Below are 14780 nucleotides of genomic sequence, written 5' to 3'. Positions count from 1 at the left end.
TACACAAGTTCGAACTGTTTGCCTAAGTCTAGATTAAATTCAGCATAAACCTGAAATCTAGGTGGCTTAAGCCAGAAATTGAATATCCATTAGGTTCATTTTACAAGGAGAGGAGGGACAAGATATATTTAATCTTTGCTTAAACATATACAGATTTTTGGATAAAAATATTTTATTTATCGTCCATTTAAATGTTTTTATAAAAATATATTTTCGAAAATAAAATATACTTTTTTTATTAAAAAATATATTTAACAAAAAGCTAAAATCATGTGTCCTTTTCAATGATTGCCTTTTCAGATATTTTCGTAACATCTTCAGACAAAATTTGTAAAAAGCTTTTATATTCGTTTGCCCTTCGATCTTGTTCTTTTAACCGTTTGGTCAGCTTTTTGTTCTCTTTTTTAACTCTGTACATTTCGTTTTTCAGATCTCTTATAAGCCGTTCTAAATTTTCAGTTATATTGTTACACTCGATTCTCCATTTGTCGTTTAAGTCGCGCTGTCGTTCCAATTGCGAAGTTAACGCCTCAATTTTTTCTTTGAACCCTTGTTTTAATTCTGATATTTCCGTTGTATGTACGTTTTTCAAATACCTAAAACCACAGAAATAAATCATACTACAAAAATATATTTACTGCTATTGTTTACCTTTCTTTATTTTCTAAATTCTCATTAAATTCCTTTTCCATATTCATCATTTTGTGCTGCAACATTTCAATTTTATCAGATTCTTTAACAGATTTTGAGGTAGCTTCATCTAGTTCCGCTTGTAACTGTTTAATTCTTTGCTGCAACCCAACCTTTTCAATATCCCTGTTTTTTATGTCCCTTTCGAAATGCCTCGACATTTCGTCCATATCATTTTTAATAGCATCTGCTTGAGCTTGAAGCGAAACATTTTGCTTCTCTGAAATCAGCTAAAAATACTAAATTTATACGGATCTATCGTCAACAAAATACTCACCAATTTTTGGAACGTAGCTTCTAAATTTTTTTCTAAAACCAGCAATTTAGAAGTACTGTTTTCGTCCAAGTGGATTGTGCCCTTGGTAAAACGTTCAATTTCGTGATCCAGTAACTCGCATTTTTCCACGTACTTTTGCATCTCAAAAGTTTTCATTCTTAATTCGTCTTCAATTACCCGCATTGCTTTTTCAGTATCCCGCAATTTTTCTTCGTATTGTTCTTTAAGCCGTGAAATTTCATTAATAAGTTTATCATCTGATTGTTTGATTTGATCTGAAAGATTGTTGTTTAGTTCTACAATTTTGTCCTTTAGTTCTTTTTCTCTCATTAAAGCAGCATCTTTCTCTATTAAAGCTGCTTCTACAACCCGTAATGATTCCTTCACTTTTTCCACGCAGACTTCGTTCTTTTTTTGTACCGTTGAAACTTCTTTTTCTTGATCCTTCAGTTTCTTTTCCAGCTTCTGTCTGACGTCTCCAAACTCTTGAAGTCTTTGTTGCAGGCTTAAAATTTCTTGTTCCAAATTGTGAATGATTTTAAACGAGTTTTCCTGGACTTCCAAAGATTTATCGAATTCTGAAAATTTTGCCACCAATGTATTTGAATTGCTTTTGGACATTTCTTGTAGCTTTTCCTTAGCAAAACTCAATTCACTGCTTAAATGGCGAATTCGTTCATCATAACTATGCTTTAGCTACAAAATATAAAATTGTTTAAGATTATATTAAAAAATTCAATCATTTTTACTTTGGACACATCTTTTTTAGGAACAAATCCATCCACCCCACTTTGATAAATTCGTAAATCTTGCTCCAATGAATCTATAGTTTTTACCGCATTCTGCCATAATTTAGTTGAGCTCTCCTTCTCTTTTGTAAGAAAATGTATTTGTTGTTGCAAATTTTGGGTGATATCGTTCTCCTTGTGGTCAACATTAATTTTTTCAACTAACAAATCATTGTATTGCTTTGATAAATTATTGTTTTCTTCCACCAGGCTTGTTATTTTTGATTTGAGAATTGAATGTTCTTTCTAAAATAAAATAGCTGTTTATTGTCAAACTTCAATAAATTTTCTGACATTTTAAATTACTTTTACGTTATCTAGCTCATTCGTGAGTTCCCCTATAATAATTTCGTACTCCAGTATGGTAGTTTGTTGATCCCTGCAACACCAGTAATTCCTCCAACATGAACAAAGAACATTCTACAGAAACACATTTACAATAATTACTTACAGGTTAGAATAGTTTAATTCCCTTTCAGTATTCATTGATCCAACATAATATTCTGTAACGAATTTAAATTTAAACAAGGATTCCTGCAAGACTCACGATTGCCACCAGTCCGGAAAACCAGGACTGTCACACGAAAATCCCCGTCGTTCGGAAAATGTCACCGTGTAACATGACCAACACGCAGTTTTTGAAAAACAAAGTCAATTTAAGGGAGTTTGGTTAAAAACAGCCCTTTGCGGAAGGGACGCACGTGTGGCATTTGTTTGTATTGTGAGAAGTTACGTCAAGCGATCGATTTATTTGGGGGGGAAATATAATTTTATTTTACAATGGAGTAAGTGAAAATTGTTTTATTATTTATGTTATTTATGAACGGTTTAAAAAAGTTTATTGTAGAAATTTAGAAACAATTTTCATATTTTGTTTTACAGGTGTGTTTAATTGTGTTATGTAAAATGAGTAACAGCTGATGTTTATTTATAAATATTAACAGGTGTTAAGTGTTTCAAATACGTTTAATGTGTTCGAGTTTATTATACTTTGTACTGATTCATACTCTATTAATTACCGCTTAATTAGAGTCAGAATATAATTAATACTCTTCAAGGTCACATATTTTAATATATATGATAAATTTTACCCACAAAAAGAATTTATACCATTGTTTAAATTAATTTTTAGAAGTAATTTATACGTCGATATTTTAAATAATCAGTTGCCAATAATTTACCGAAAAGAATACAATGTATATTTTATGGGTTTGGAAAAATTGCATCCTTTTGATGCTAAAAAATGGGGTAACATTTTTAAGGTATATCTAATATCTATGTTTGCTACTTTATTAACTAATAATTGTTTGTAGTTCTTGGAAGAGTTTGGACTGATTTCTAAAGAGACTGTTACAGTGCCAAATGAAGCAAAGAAGAAAGACTTGTTAATGGTACATTCGGAAAAGTATTTAAAAAGTTTAAAGGTAACAAAACCCTCTTAAAAATTTATTTGTTAATACATTTTTTTCAGAATAGTTGCAGAGTTGCTTGTATAGCAGAAGTAATTCCATTGGTGCTAGTGCCAAATTTTTTAGTACAAAAAGCGTATTTAAAACCAATGAGGTAACAAAAATGAATTTTATTAACACAAAGAGTATGTATCTTTTTTTAGATTTCAAACAGGGGGCTCAATATTAGCAGGAAAGCTGGCCGTTGAAAAAGGTTGGGCCATAAACTTAGGCGGAGGTTTCCATCATTGTTCCGCTGTAAAAGGAGGAGGATTTTGCGCTTATGCAGATATAACATTGTTAATAAAACATGTTGTTAAATTCTATCCAGAGATTAAGAAGATTTTAATTGTGGATCTGGACGCTCATCAAGGAAATGGCTATGAACATGATTTTAAATATAGTGATAAAGTTTATATTTTGGATGTTTATAATAGACATATTTACCCAAAAGATAAAATTGCCAAACAGTATATTAGGAGGAAAGTGGAACTCAATATGTTCGTGGAAGATGGTGAATATCTGAACAAAGTCAAAAAGTACAAAAAATACAATTTTTATGATAATTATATATTACAATTAATATTTTAGAAACTTATTAGAAGCTTTGGAAGAATTTCATCCAAATCTGGTTGTTTACAACGCTGGAACAGACGTTTTAAAAGGAGATCCTTTAGGAGCATTATCTATTTCTTCCGATGTATAATTTCCACATTAAACCAAACATTTCATCTGCAATTTTAAGTTTTTAGGGTATTATCAAAAGAGATGAAATTGTTTTTTCAAATATTCGGAAGAAAAATATCCCGATAGTGATGTTAACAAGTGGTGGTTATCAAAAATCGACTGCTAAAATAATTGCGACTTCAATCAAGAACTTATATGATAAGCAATTAATTGAAAAGCCAAATATTTAAATTTAATTAATTTAGTTTATTTTCCATCTACATTTATAACTTATAACTTTGGTATGTGTAATATTTATTAATGTTGATATTTTAGAGTATAGTTTATTAATGGAAATTTTATCAGTGATAATTAAAATTACAAATTTAGTATTGTTTAAAAATTTAATAAATGAACTGACCTAATTACAATATAATGTTTTATTTCTTATTGAAAAAAATATATAATGAAAATAACGAAAACTTCTTGAATTATATTATTATATTTCATTCCATTAATATGTAAAACTGCCTCTCAAAGAAGTTAATTGTTTTTGGAAATAGACACTTACATATTTCATTACGAATAAGTAAAAAAATTATCTAGTTGATTGATTGAATTGATTAAAATATAATTCGTTTGGAACATTAGTTAAACCATATCTATTAAAAAGATCATTATTATCCTTCTGTTCTTTGGCAAGTTTCAAGTTTTGTTCTTCCAGAGTTTTGGCAAATTTCCTAAAATGATTGCGTAAGAAATATAGTACATATTCGTACAAAGCACACCACTTACTTTCGATTCTCTTCAAGTTCATCATCAATTTCTTTCACTTTTCTGTGCATTTCATCAAAGTAATCGTAAAACCGTTTTTCTAGATCTTTTTCTTCGTCTTTAAGCCTCTAAAATTATTATAAAATACAATGAACAATAACTACATAATTAAATAGAAAATATTACTTTCTTCTCCTCAATTTGCTCTACTTGATACTTTCGATACTCAGCAATTTCTTCTTCTGTCATTCCTTTATATAAATATGGTATTTTTCTGAACGGCCCCAAATTACTTTGGGCAATTTCAGGATTTTCAGTAAGTAAATCGCTATTCATCAAACTAGTGATTTCCAAAAGCTCTTCATCCATTTTTTCCTTTTCTTTTTTTGCTGATTGAGCTCGTTGTTCCTGAGACTAGCAAAGGAAGGGAAATTAAACATATATACAAAACGAAAAAATATTATATTCGTTTAAATAATTAACTCACCAATGCCTGATTGAACTTCTGAGTGGCACAATATAACTTTCTTCGCAATTCCTGTTCTAAGTCAGCCAGCTCCTGAGCTTTCTTATCTTTGCAAGCAACAGCATTTCCATACATTTCTTCAGACAGTTTACGTTGCTCTTCAGCCATTCGTCTTTCCTTCATCTGCTGTTCTAAATAAGCTTTAGTTTGCTCTTTCTGTACTAGTAATCTTTGTTTCTCCAGCAAATTTTCTCCGACAAATCTACAAGAACATAAATTATGATCACCGTCACATTTATCGATTCAACTTACATTTGAGCTGAGGATGGTCCCAATCTTGGATCGTCATCGCTTATTCTGGCTGGTAATTGCTTTTTTAAAAAATTTGGATCATTTAAATCATATTCTCTACGTGTTTCTGGCTTTTGATATTCTTTTCTGAAGTTGTTTATTTGTTGCTCTATTTTCATTCTGGCCTAAATTAAAATTTAATGGAGTTTAATTAATAGTCACAAATTATGAACAACACAATACCAGTTTTTCTTGTTCACCCATTTCAATTGCAAGTCTATCTGCATCTCGCAAATACTGTATAAAATAATCATTTAACTTTTTTTCTTCTTCCAATTTCTTTCTGTTTTCTTCGACTTGTTCCTGAAGTGCGTTTGCATCGACCTACATTGACAAACTATTACCAAAACTCTGAAAATAAATTAGTTAACTTACGCCAATTATTCTAGTTCTTGGGTTAAATATTCTCTTTTTTCTTTCTTCCTCTCGAATTCTTCTTAATTGTATTTTTGCAGCCTCTTTTCGCTCTTGTTTCGTCATACGAGTTAAATTTAACATGTTTACAGGTAATGGTGTGTTCAGAATCGAACAATCAAATTATGTATCTAAGCGAGAGTTGTCAGGACGAAATATTGATTTTTAGAGTATAAAACTTTTCGCATGTGGTTTTAAATAAAAATTAATAATGATAAGTAGTTATATTTTCTTTATTGTTAAAAACAATATCAATGTAAAGTATAATGGAATCTGGTAAATAATATATCGCAATAATTTGGTCAAAGTGAAATATGCATAAAATATATAATACAGAGTTTATCTTGTAGTTGTATTAAATTGCTTGTAGAATTCTTCAGTTGGAGTATTATTGTACACAATTTTGTATAAGTATTCTTTCCTATTCTTCTGTTCCTCCGCCAACTTTTTATTTTCTTCAGTCATCTTATAAATGATGTTCCTATAAAAAACGCAATTTTAGAATAAATTTAAGGCAACAATTGCGTTTGTTACATTCTCTCTTTTTCATTTAATTTATCCAAAATGTCGACAGATTTTTGCGTTTCCAAAAAGTACTCTGCGTACTCTTTGTCAAATCTTTTTTCCATTTCTTTTAATTTCTAAAAGTCAAATAAATCTATTATAACGTCAACAAATTTATATGTTTTACTTGTTTCTCATAAATTTGATCCATTTGTTCCTTTCGCATCTTCATTTTTTGCTCTTTAGTCATTCCTTTGAACATGGAGGCAATTTTTCTACCTGGTCCAAAATTACTATCAGCAGCTCCTGGATTTTCACTCAGCATGTCACTGGTCATCACATTGTAAATTTCTGCCAAATTATCTTGTTTCGTCTGTCTGTCAAGTTCTTTGTCCCTTATCTTTCTTTCTTCAACCTAAATCGTTAGAACAAAATTTAATTTTAATACGGTTCTGTTTTCAATCAATACTGAATACTGACATCTAGAATTTTGGGGTTAAAGTTACATATTAGAAGCAACTTGAAAAAGTTCTCTTCCTAATTTTAATTCATCCATATATTATAAAGTAAAAGTAGATGGCAGCAATGTTATAACTCTTCAGTAACAGTAATTTAGCTTTTAACTCAATATAGAATATAAATAGTAAGACTTCAAAATATGATTTATGATTATGTTGTTTTATTTCCTAAAATATATGCATTTTCCAATTTATCAATGTTTGAAAGATATACATTAATAATAATTTTCCAAGTGCAACTGACAGGAAATTTTTATAAATTAATTAATTAAAATTTGAAGTCAATATTTTATCCAACGATGAGATGTATAGTGTTAAAAAAGTTTAATAATTTTATTTATAAAAATAATTGTATAATTGAAATTCCCAAAAGAGTCATGATGTAAAAATGGTTAAAATAATTCTGGGAAACCCCAAAAATATAAGGAAACTGTTGTTGTTAAAAAAGATATCTATAAATATTTTATCTTGTGCATAAAAACGGGTATTTCCGTTCAACCAAGAAAACCTTTTGTAGATATGTTAGAAAATTTCACCGATATAAGAAATGCACAACATCGCGAAATTGATTTCAAGAAAATCTCACCTATCTGACTCTCATCCTTCACATCTACATAGCATTTTTCCCTCCTCGCAATCTGCGATCTCATCGGTCGTTTAAGAAACATCGATGCTATTCATCAGATAAAATCTTTAATAAAATACACTCCTGAACAAAATTATTTTTTACACGTATTGAGGAATCCTGAGGATAGTTAATTGAGCAATTTACTTTTGACAAAGAATGAAATTACATATAATTTTCACAAATTTATCCGTATCAAAAAGCAAACAGCAAATTTTTATGATAATATACAGGTAGTTTATTTCAAATAAAGAACATTCCATAGACCTGTTTTTGCACCGGAGTATATTTAACGCCTTATAGTAGGGGCATTTTCCCTTGGAGGAATATTCGTTTTCATTCAGAATCGGCGAGCGTTTTTTTACGACCTATTCCACATCAGAGATTTCTGGAGGCGCCGTATTGAAATTTTATTAAAATATTATCTTATCAGTTGCGTGTTTATGGGAGATGAATGACATGACTGCGGGGGCACTCTGTACAAGGTAGATCAAAGCTTTAAATAATGGGAAGGAACGCAGGAAATTGTATTTCTGGCTAAAATAAACGAGTGAGAATATGTTTAGCATATAACTCACTTTGCAGGTTTATGTTTTTGTAGTGGTCTTTTCATGGCACAATTTAAATTTAATAGTGTCAGACCTAAATTGGATTTTATTAATTAAACACAAGTATGACTTGATGTGTTTCAAACTATCAGAATTATTTCGTAGAACTTGGTAACGAATATGCATTTTATTTATGACTGCAAATATTATTATCGTTAAGTATGCTAGTGGATCATTATTCCTATCAAATATCGGCTGAATTATGTGAAATTTGCCGAGGAATTTACAACATCTAGCCTGGGGCAAATGGGGATAATGATTCCAGTACCATATTGCAATTCGTCCGACTCTAAGTAGACGTAATTATCCTCACCGAGATCTTCCACGCGTTGATCATCATTGCTCGCCGTTTACCGCTAAGCACTCACATTAACTTCCATTCAAATGCAGAAGGTCAAATAATAGATTTTAACGATTTTAGAGAATTAAAATACGATGATTACTCTTTGATGACGTTATTCCAGAACATGCATATCTTGAAATCGATCCTCAACTCATTTTGTGTTATGTCTCCGAAATGAAAAGTGAATTGAAAGGATTCTTTCCTCACAATTCAGTTCCTGTGACGAAGGGTTCTAATTTGAATTAAACGCGTTAACTACGGAATACATTACATTCATTCAGTCGACATCTCGAGGGGTTTGCGTTGGTGAAACTCGATTATATTTCGTATAAATGGGACGCCTCTATAGGCAGTTAAACAATAAAATCTAAATTATTATTTTACAATCATATTCATCATCGAATAACACGATATTGTGCTTACACGTTTTTCGTACAACTGTTACTAATCTTACCAGTGCAGTGTTGAACTTCTGAATGGCATAATCCAATTTTCTCTTGCAACTCCTTTCCATTTCGGCTAATTCCAGAATTTTGTTGTCTCTGGATATGACTGCTGCTCTATAATGATCCAAAGCCACTTTTCTATCTTCCTTCGCTTGTTTTTTTTCAGACAATTGTTGGTCTAGCCACGCTTTTAATTGTTCACGTTGTACCTTGATACGTTCTTGATTAGCCAAATCTTCACCCTCGAATCTAAATTTTATAAAATTTTTATAAAAAATGAACAGGAGATAAGAGAGTTGTAACCTACTTTTGAGCTGAGGAGGGTCCAAGACGTGGATCGTTGTCGTCGATACGAGTTGGCAGTTGTTTCTTTATGCGGTTTGGATCATTCAGGTCAAATTCTCTGCTGTGCTCTGGTCTTTGGTAACTTTGTCGGAATTTGTTGATTTCGATATCAATTTGTTGTCGTTCCTCGAAAACACGTTAATTTATATACCATAATTATTTTGATTTAGCACAAACTTTTTAGAAATAATAAACTATGAATAAGTTGATTATGGAGACAGAAAATGAAGGTGTAAAAGAAATGTAAGCAGAAGTTTTGTTTTTATATATGCAAAAATAGTCTTTTAGGAAGGTTAAAAATAATGGACGCACCATTTGTTCTATGTGCTTTTAGTGCTCACTGTTCATCCCTAATTTGGGTCCGTCAGATCCCACATCTTTCAACCCATAAAATTAGTATCAATCAAACGTCCCTAACTTGCTAAATTTAAACCAGTTTCCAGCTTCTTTAATTATAACCTTATTGTTAAACGAAAAACTGAAATAACACAATTGAACCAATGTCACGACTAGACTAATTAATCCGCCGAAACTTTCACGTCCTTGATGAGTCTAGTCGATTGTTGTTTTAGCTTGTTAAAAATTTTGAAAACCAGGAGTGTGAGTCGCAGGCAACAAGGAACAAAATAAAATGTTCCGTCTCGGCCACACAATGCATTAAAGAGCTGAATTCGCTTCTGTCACCGTTCCAACTTTTCAGTTCGGAATCAATAGAGTTAAATGAATGGAACACAGCTGAAATAAATGGAATCTAATCCGGTGTTTTTAGTTCCGAGTTATTGAACACGTAGAGGCGGCGACGAGATGTGACAGTGAAGTGATACGTCGGATTTTAGATTTGTTTTAGGTTTTAACACGCAGGAAATTAAAACTAAAAATACCTTCCTGTCCTTTTCTGCAAGAGCAACAGCGATCTCGTCTGCGTGCTTCAGTTGGTTTATGAACACTTCGTCGATGCGTTTCTCTTCCTCTCTTCGTTTTTTGTTTTCAGCAATTTGCATTTCCAAATATTGCGAGTCAATCTAACGGAAACACAGCTCTGTACTTACTATAGTAGTAAAATCTTTTTTAACTCAAAAGGATTTAGCCAAAGGTTTAGCTGATTAAATTAAATTAGGACACGCCGTAACAAAAGAGCTTTTGATGTAGCTTTTTTAAAATCACTCTTGTGAAGCATAAATCTGGTCTTGTAACTTTTAAATGAGATTCCTGACTTTTTGTTTCGGCGGTGAAACCCCTTTATAAAATGTCCGAAATGAGCAATCTAAATTAAGACAAGATGTCGTTTTTCTCCTGAGGCATTATTATTGTTATGCCATTTTTTACCGCTTGCCATAAGTAAGCCTCTGAGTGTTTTCCTGCTATATTAAATATTTAATCGTCATTTACCCCAAACAGCCTCCATCTAGGATCAAAGATTCGCTTTTTTCTTTCCTCCTCGGCGATCCTTCGCCGCTCCAACTTGGCCGCCTCCTCTTTATCCTTGTCCGTCATGAAGTTTAGGCTCAACATCTTTTCTACTTGTTATTTGCGGCGAAAATATTACATAAAAATTACGACAGCCTTTTTTGACGTGAATGTATAACGAAATGAAACATATGTCATAAAAATTAATTGTTGTTAGTTGCTAAAAACAAAATGAATTGTTCCTAAAAATACATGAGTGGAATAAATTCGAATTAAATGTTGAAGGGAGAACCGTGGAGGAACGCGGTTGTGGCAAAGGAGAAATGGGCAAAGTTGGAGAGATTTATTCTGTAATTGCGTGTCAAAGAAGTTTCACACGACTATGTGAATTTCAAGGTGTGGCCTTTATATTACTATTTAATACGTGTTTGGAAGTTTTATTATTTAATTACGTGCATTTTCATTTAGATGTACTTTACATCTAATGTAGACGAAAACGAATTTTTATTAGTCGCGAATACCAGACTAAAATCATAATTAAACAGTCTCATGGCCCACGACCGGACGATAAATTGTCTGGGTGAATCCGGCACATTATTTAAATAATTTAAGGTGCCGTTCCCGAAGTGGAATTAAATTAAAACCGACTGTGAAATATATGCAGCCGAAAACGTTGTGCAAGTTCATCAAGATAATGGACTGCAACATTTCAGATTCTATATTTCAGCATTTATGCACTTCTTGCCGTCACAGTAGATGTCAGACACGAGTCACGTCTAATTTATGCAGGAGATTCGGGCCCTGCAAACTATTGCTGTAACTTATGACACGCGGCCATGTTTGAGCTGTGAATTCGGGTCTGACTTGTATGTGACATAATTTATCAGGAATTTTGTTCTGATATCTCACTTGACAATATTGAATGAGTAAATTATTCATCCACTTACCTTTTTGTGGGAATCAGTTGCTGAAAGGTACTGAGGCAATGAATTAAACAAATTTATTTAAGTAGATATTTTTATTCAACATAAATAGTGGAATTTCTAAGGTGTTTTTTTTCACTAGCTGTGAATACACCAATATACGTCACCGTTGCATGACACTTTTCAACTCAACAAAGACAAACTGCAATCATAGTTTCCAACATATTTTACTTACTAAGCTGCGTACCTAAATTACAGAATTAGACAGACAGACATCACATCGATTACTTGATTATTGGGTTATTTTAAGAGAAGAGAGATGATTTAGGGCTGGAAACTGTGATTTTCACAGTGCATAATAAGTATGTGGTCGATAACTGAACTGAAATATAAAATTACATGTATATAGACCTAATAAATATATACAACGTCTATAAAAGTTCACGGACGATTTCACATTCTTTGGAATGTTAAACCGGCCACTTTATAGCTCCGAAATTTAGAACAACCGCTTTTTTTAGAGTTCAAGTATTTTGCGATTTTTACAAGTGAAGAATAGTTCTTTAAACGTTTAAAATTGAACCACATATTCTTATTGTTTCCATTGTTGATCCAAATTTTAGACGTTTATTTAATAAATTTGAAGAACGAAAATATTTCCTATTATCACATTTAAAATAACAGATTGTGTTTGTATGTTATATAAATATATATATTGCACACAACAATTGTTTTTATTATGTTATGTATTTTTATTCCTACAACATCTACTTAAATTATAAATAGAGTGAGGCAAATGATTTGAAAATACATAAATAAATGTACATAATTGTATACATTCACTAAAATATTTATAGGAATGCATAATTAAACACAACCTCAAAAATATTCAACAATTTATATGTACAACTTTCCCTCGACAACAAATACAAAAATTATTTTACAGGAACTTGAAACTCCGAATTTAATAAGTGAGACATATTTTAGTAGAGTACGCTAATTTACCTTAAATTTGTACAGTGATTAAATATAACTATAAAGGTTAAAAAAGCTATTATACAATATTTAAACAAGAGAACTTGTTGCGGAATTACCGGAAAAGGTAGAAAAGTACGTTTTAAAGAAAACAAGTTCATTAACTTTTGAGTTGGTTAAAGGTAATCACCGCGACAAGTGCTTAAATAGTAAAGCACCGTTTTGAAAGTACGTGATAGAGTAAATCCAATGTTCGGTTAGTGAGGATGAGAAATGAAGGCATAGCTTGCAATTAGAGTGAAAAAATAAAACAAAAAAAAACGTGTTCTGACACGAGGCCTCTTTTTTATCCCGAAGAGTGAATTCCGGGCGAAGTTTTATCCAATTTAATTTTCAAAAGCAACTGAATTTGTGCTGGAATATTCAAAATGTTGATTATTTTGTGTCTACCAATGAGCTATTATGGAGCATAGCAAAATGTTAGTTTTGTTGTTAATGTCATACGTGTCAGTCCAAACGGAGTTGATAACCAGTTTATCATTTAACCAGATTTAAACGAGTTTCCATTCACAATCATGAAATTAAATTGAAAACTTGAATGATTAAAAATCACCTGTAGGGTTTGATTTGTAAAATAAGCACAGTAGAAAATCTCATGATATTTTGTTTAAATAAAAATGTTTAATGCATATTTCATGTTTTTCCCGTTGTATTGTACTGTAAATGGAGATCAAAGTCAAATAACAAAAAGGGATTAAAAATAATGCATCTGTATGAAATTAAATTTGTCCGTTTTTATGCAATAAACACGTTTTTATATATATTTTTATCACGTAAAATTCATTTAAAAACTGATATTTCTGCGAAAGACGCACGTGTTTCAACATTTCTAAAACTTGTTAACATTAAATAATAATTGCATTAAAACTTCGCCCTTCAACCACCTGGAATGATTGCCATCAACTCAACCCTTATTGCCAACGTACACGTACTCACATCCAAAGACCAGTCTTCAATGAAACCCTTGCGTTTACGGCACGACACTGACGAGTCCGATATCCTTCAAGCCAGCGTCCACGTGCGCGATTAGCGGACTCTCTGCCGGCACCGCGGGATGCTTGTAGTCCAGCAGGAAGTGACAGGTGCCCGGCACGTCGGCCGGGAAATCCTTCGGGAGACAAGACCGGTCCCGTTCTTCGAACGTGAAGCCGTCAGCGGCCCGCAGACGTCTGGAACAACGGAGGTGGAATCCTGTTAGGCCTTCATTTGGGGAGGTTTAATATGGGAAGTGTTATGGTTACGCGACCGGATAATGGGCCGCTGGGAAATATTACTCGGTAATGCAGATTTACTGAGCCGTATAAACGTGAAACGTGAATCAATGTGGTGTTTTGGTTTCAAATAATTCGGACGCTTTTGTTACCATGTAACGTGGTTTTGTTTTGTACAATGTAAAATAGACAGATTTCCAAATTTATAATTTTTAGAAATATTCAATGAATCATAAATTTACAACATGTTTATCAAGTTTATAACATTTTATTCAATAAAAAAATAATAATATAATATAAACAATAATAATTATATTTTTCCTATTAAACCTTTAAAATTGTTGTTAAATTGTAAATTAATTAGGATTAATTAACTTAACGTAATTAAATTAACAATTAATCTATTTTTCTAATAAATAATAGTATTAAAACAGAATTTTATATAATTTTAAGTCAATAGTATTTTCTAATGATTTTATTTTTAATTGATTTTAGACATTAATATTATTATAATTCACTTCTGAAATATTTAAAGTTGTTATTTAATAATAAATTACATGGGACTTCACTTCTGAAATCTTTAAAGTTATTGTTAAATTATAAATAAATTAGAACTGTTAGAATTAACTACTATGCATGATTAAAATTTTTTCTACTTGTATTGTATTAAATGAATTTTTTTTTTTTTTAATTAATTTAATTCATATGATTATAATTCACCGCATACATCTTCAAAGTTTTTATTAAATTATAAATTAATTGAACTGTTAAAATTAACAGCAAAATTATGATTAAATATTTCTGATTTTATTCCAATAAATGTATAATAGCTTTGAGATTTTTTCGTTTAACAATTAAACTGTTTTCCTAACAAATAATAATACTAAAAGTATTTTTAATTAATTTTAGACATTAATATTCTTATAATTCAGTTCTGAAAT

At 31.1% G+C, this 14780-nt stretch overlaps 6 protein-coding genes across 6 annotated transcripts in view; 1 reads left to right on the top strand and 5 right to left on the bottom strand.

Annotated features, from left to right (window-relative positions):
• Window positions 1-160: 160 nt before the first annotated feature.
• LOC109609389 (sodium channel and clathrin linker 1) lies at window positions 161-2321 on the bottom strand. Its single transcript, XM_020026049.2, has 6 exons — window positions 2207-2321; window positions 2062-2134; window positions 1717-2001; window positions 968-1663; window positions 652-920; window positions 161-596 (listed from the first exon to the last, which is right to left on the bottom strand). The coding sequence occupies exons 1-6, from the start codon at window positions 2239-2241 to the stop codon at window positions 269-271; spliced, it is 1686 nt and encodes a 561-aa protein (XP_019881608.2). The 5' UTR covers window positions 2242-2321; the 3' UTR covers window positions 161-268.
• An 80-nt stretch (window positions 2322-2401) lies between these two features.
• LOC109609390 (histone deacetylase 11) lies at window positions 2402-4285 on the top strand. The gene is made up of 7 exons (XM_020026050.2): window positions 2402-2540; window positions 2888-3017; window positions 3069-3179; window positions 3227-3318; window positions 3368-3742; window positions 3795-3903; window positions 3956-4285. Exons 1-7 carry the CDS (start codon window positions 2536-2538, stop codon window positions 4118-4120), a joined length of 987 nt encoding a protein of 328 aa, XP_019881609.1. The 5' UTR covers window positions 2402-2535; the 3' UTR covers window positions 4121-4285.
• Window positions 4286-4406: 121 nt separating this feature from the next.
• On the bottom strand, window positions 4407-4911 carry LOC109609385 (RIB43A-like with coiled-coils protein 1). The gene is made up of 3 exons (XM_020026046.2): window positions 4830-4911; window positions 4665-4771; window positions 4407-4609 (listed from the first exon to the last, which is right to left on the bottom strand). Exons 1-3 carry the CDS (start codon window positions 4890-4892, stop codon window positions 4468-4470), a joined length of 312 nt encoding a protein of 103 aa, XP_019881605.2. The 5' UTR covers window positions 4893-4911; the 3' UTR covers window positions 4407-4467.
• A 210-nt stretch (window positions 4912-5121) lies between these two features.
• LOC126266281 (RIB43A-like with coiled-coils protein 2) lies at window positions 5122-5958 on the bottom strand. The gene is made up of 4 exons (XM_049969962.1): window positions 5836-5958; window positions 5644-5784; window positions 5422-5585; window positions 5122-5371 (listed from the first exon to the last, which is right to left on the bottom strand). The coding sequence occupies exons 1-4, from the start codon at window positions 5956-5958 to the stop codon at window positions 5122-5124; spliced, it is 678 nt and encodes a 225-aa protein (XP_049825919.1).
• Window positions 5959-6094: 136 nt separating this feature from the next.
• LOC109609403 (RIB43A-like with coiled-coils protein 2) lies at window positions 6095-10836 on the bottom strand. Its single transcript, XM_020026064.2, has 7 exons — window positions 10653-10836; window positions 10145-10285; window positions 9226-9389; window positions 8927-9167; window positions 6566-6793; window positions 6409-6515; window positions 6095-6355 (listed from the first exon to the last, which is right to left on the bottom strand). The coding sequence occupies exons 1-7, from the start codon at window positions 10773-10775 to the stop codon at window positions 6214-6216; spliced, it is 1146 nt and encodes a 381-aa protein (XP_019881623.1). The 5' UTR covers window positions 10776-10836; the 3' UTR covers window positions 6095-6213.
• An 843-nt stretch (window positions 10837-11679) lies between these two features.
• LOC109609386 (head-specific guanylate cyclase) overlaps window positions 11680-14780 on the bottom strand; it is a 57282-nt gene continuing 54181 nt past the window's right edge. Inside the window, exon 12 of the mRNA XM_049970085.1 lies at window positions 11680-13797. Within this exon, the coding sequence (XP_049826042.1) occupies window positions 13599-13797 (199 nt within the window). The 3' untranslated portion in view covers window positions 11680-13598. The remainder of the gene's footprint in view (window positions 13798-14780) is intronic.

The sequence above is a fragment of the Aethina tumida genome, chromosome 7 (genome assembly GCF_024364675.1).
Source record: "Aethina tumida isolate Nest 87 chromosome 7, icAetTumi1.1, whole genome shotgun sequence".
Lineage (NCBI taxonomy): Eukaryota > Metazoa > Arthropoda > Insecta > Coleoptera > Nitidulidae > Aethina > Aethina tumida.
Note: the sequence above shows the minus strand (reverse complement) of the source record. Positions and strands in the feature narration are given on the sequence as shown.

Coding starts and splice junctions, on each gene's coding strand:
- LOC109609403 (XM_020026064.2), bottom strand. CDS start 10,775: ATGTTGAGCCTAAACTTCATGACGGACAAGGATAAAGAGGAGGCGGCC. Junction 6,794..8,926: donor AGAAGTTCAACACTGCACTG/GTAAGATTAGTA, acceptor CTAACGATTTAG/GTTGAAGAAAGAAAGATAAG. Junction 6,516..6,565: donor ATCAAATTTATGAGAAACAA/GTAAAACATATA, acceptor TTTGACTTTTAG/AAATTAAAAGAAATGGAAAA.
- LOC109609389 (XM_020026049.2), bottom strand. CDS start 2,241: ATGAATACTGAAAGGGAATTAAACTATTCTAACCT. Junction 921..967: donor AAGCTACGTTCCAAAAATTG/GTGAGTATTTTG, acceptor TAGTATTTTTAG/CTGATTTCAGAGAAGCAAAA. Junction 597..651: donor AATTTAGAAAATAAAGAAAG/GTAAACAATAGC, acceptor CTGTGGTTTTAG/GTATTTGAAAAACGTACATA.
- LOC109609385 (XM_020026046.2), bottom strand. CDS start 4,892: ATGACAGAAGAAGAAATTGCTGAGTATCGAAAGTATCAAGTAGAGCAA. Junction 4,772..4,829: donor AGCAAATTGAGGAGAAGAAA/GTAATATTTTCT, acceptor TAATAATTTTAG/AGGCTTAAAGACGAAGAAAA. Junction 4,610..4,664: donor GAACTTGAAGAGAATCGAAA/GTAAGTGGTGTG, acceptor CAATCATTTTAG/GAAATTTGCCAAAACTCTGG.
- LOC109609390 (XM_020026050.2), top strand. Junction 3,743..3,794: donor TATCTGAACAAAGTCAAAAA/GTACAAAAAATA, acceptor TTAATATTTTAG/AAACTTATTAGAAGCTTTGG. Junction 3,904..3,955: donor CATTATCTATTTCTTCCGAT/GTATAATTTCCA, acceptor TTAAGTTTTTAG/GGTATTATCAAAAGAGATGA.
- LOC126266281 (XM_049969962.1), bottom strand. CDS start 5,958: ATGTTAAATTTAACTCGTATGACGAAACAAGAGCGAAAAGAGGCTGCA. Junction 5,586..5,643: donor TGGGTGAACAAGAAAAACTG/GTATTGTGTTGT, acceptor ATTTTAATTTAG/GCCAGAATGAAAATAGAGCA. Junction 5,372..5,421: donor GGACCATCCTCAGCTCAAAT/GTAAGTTGAATC, acceptor ATGTTCTTGTAG/ATTTGTCGGAGAAAATTTGC.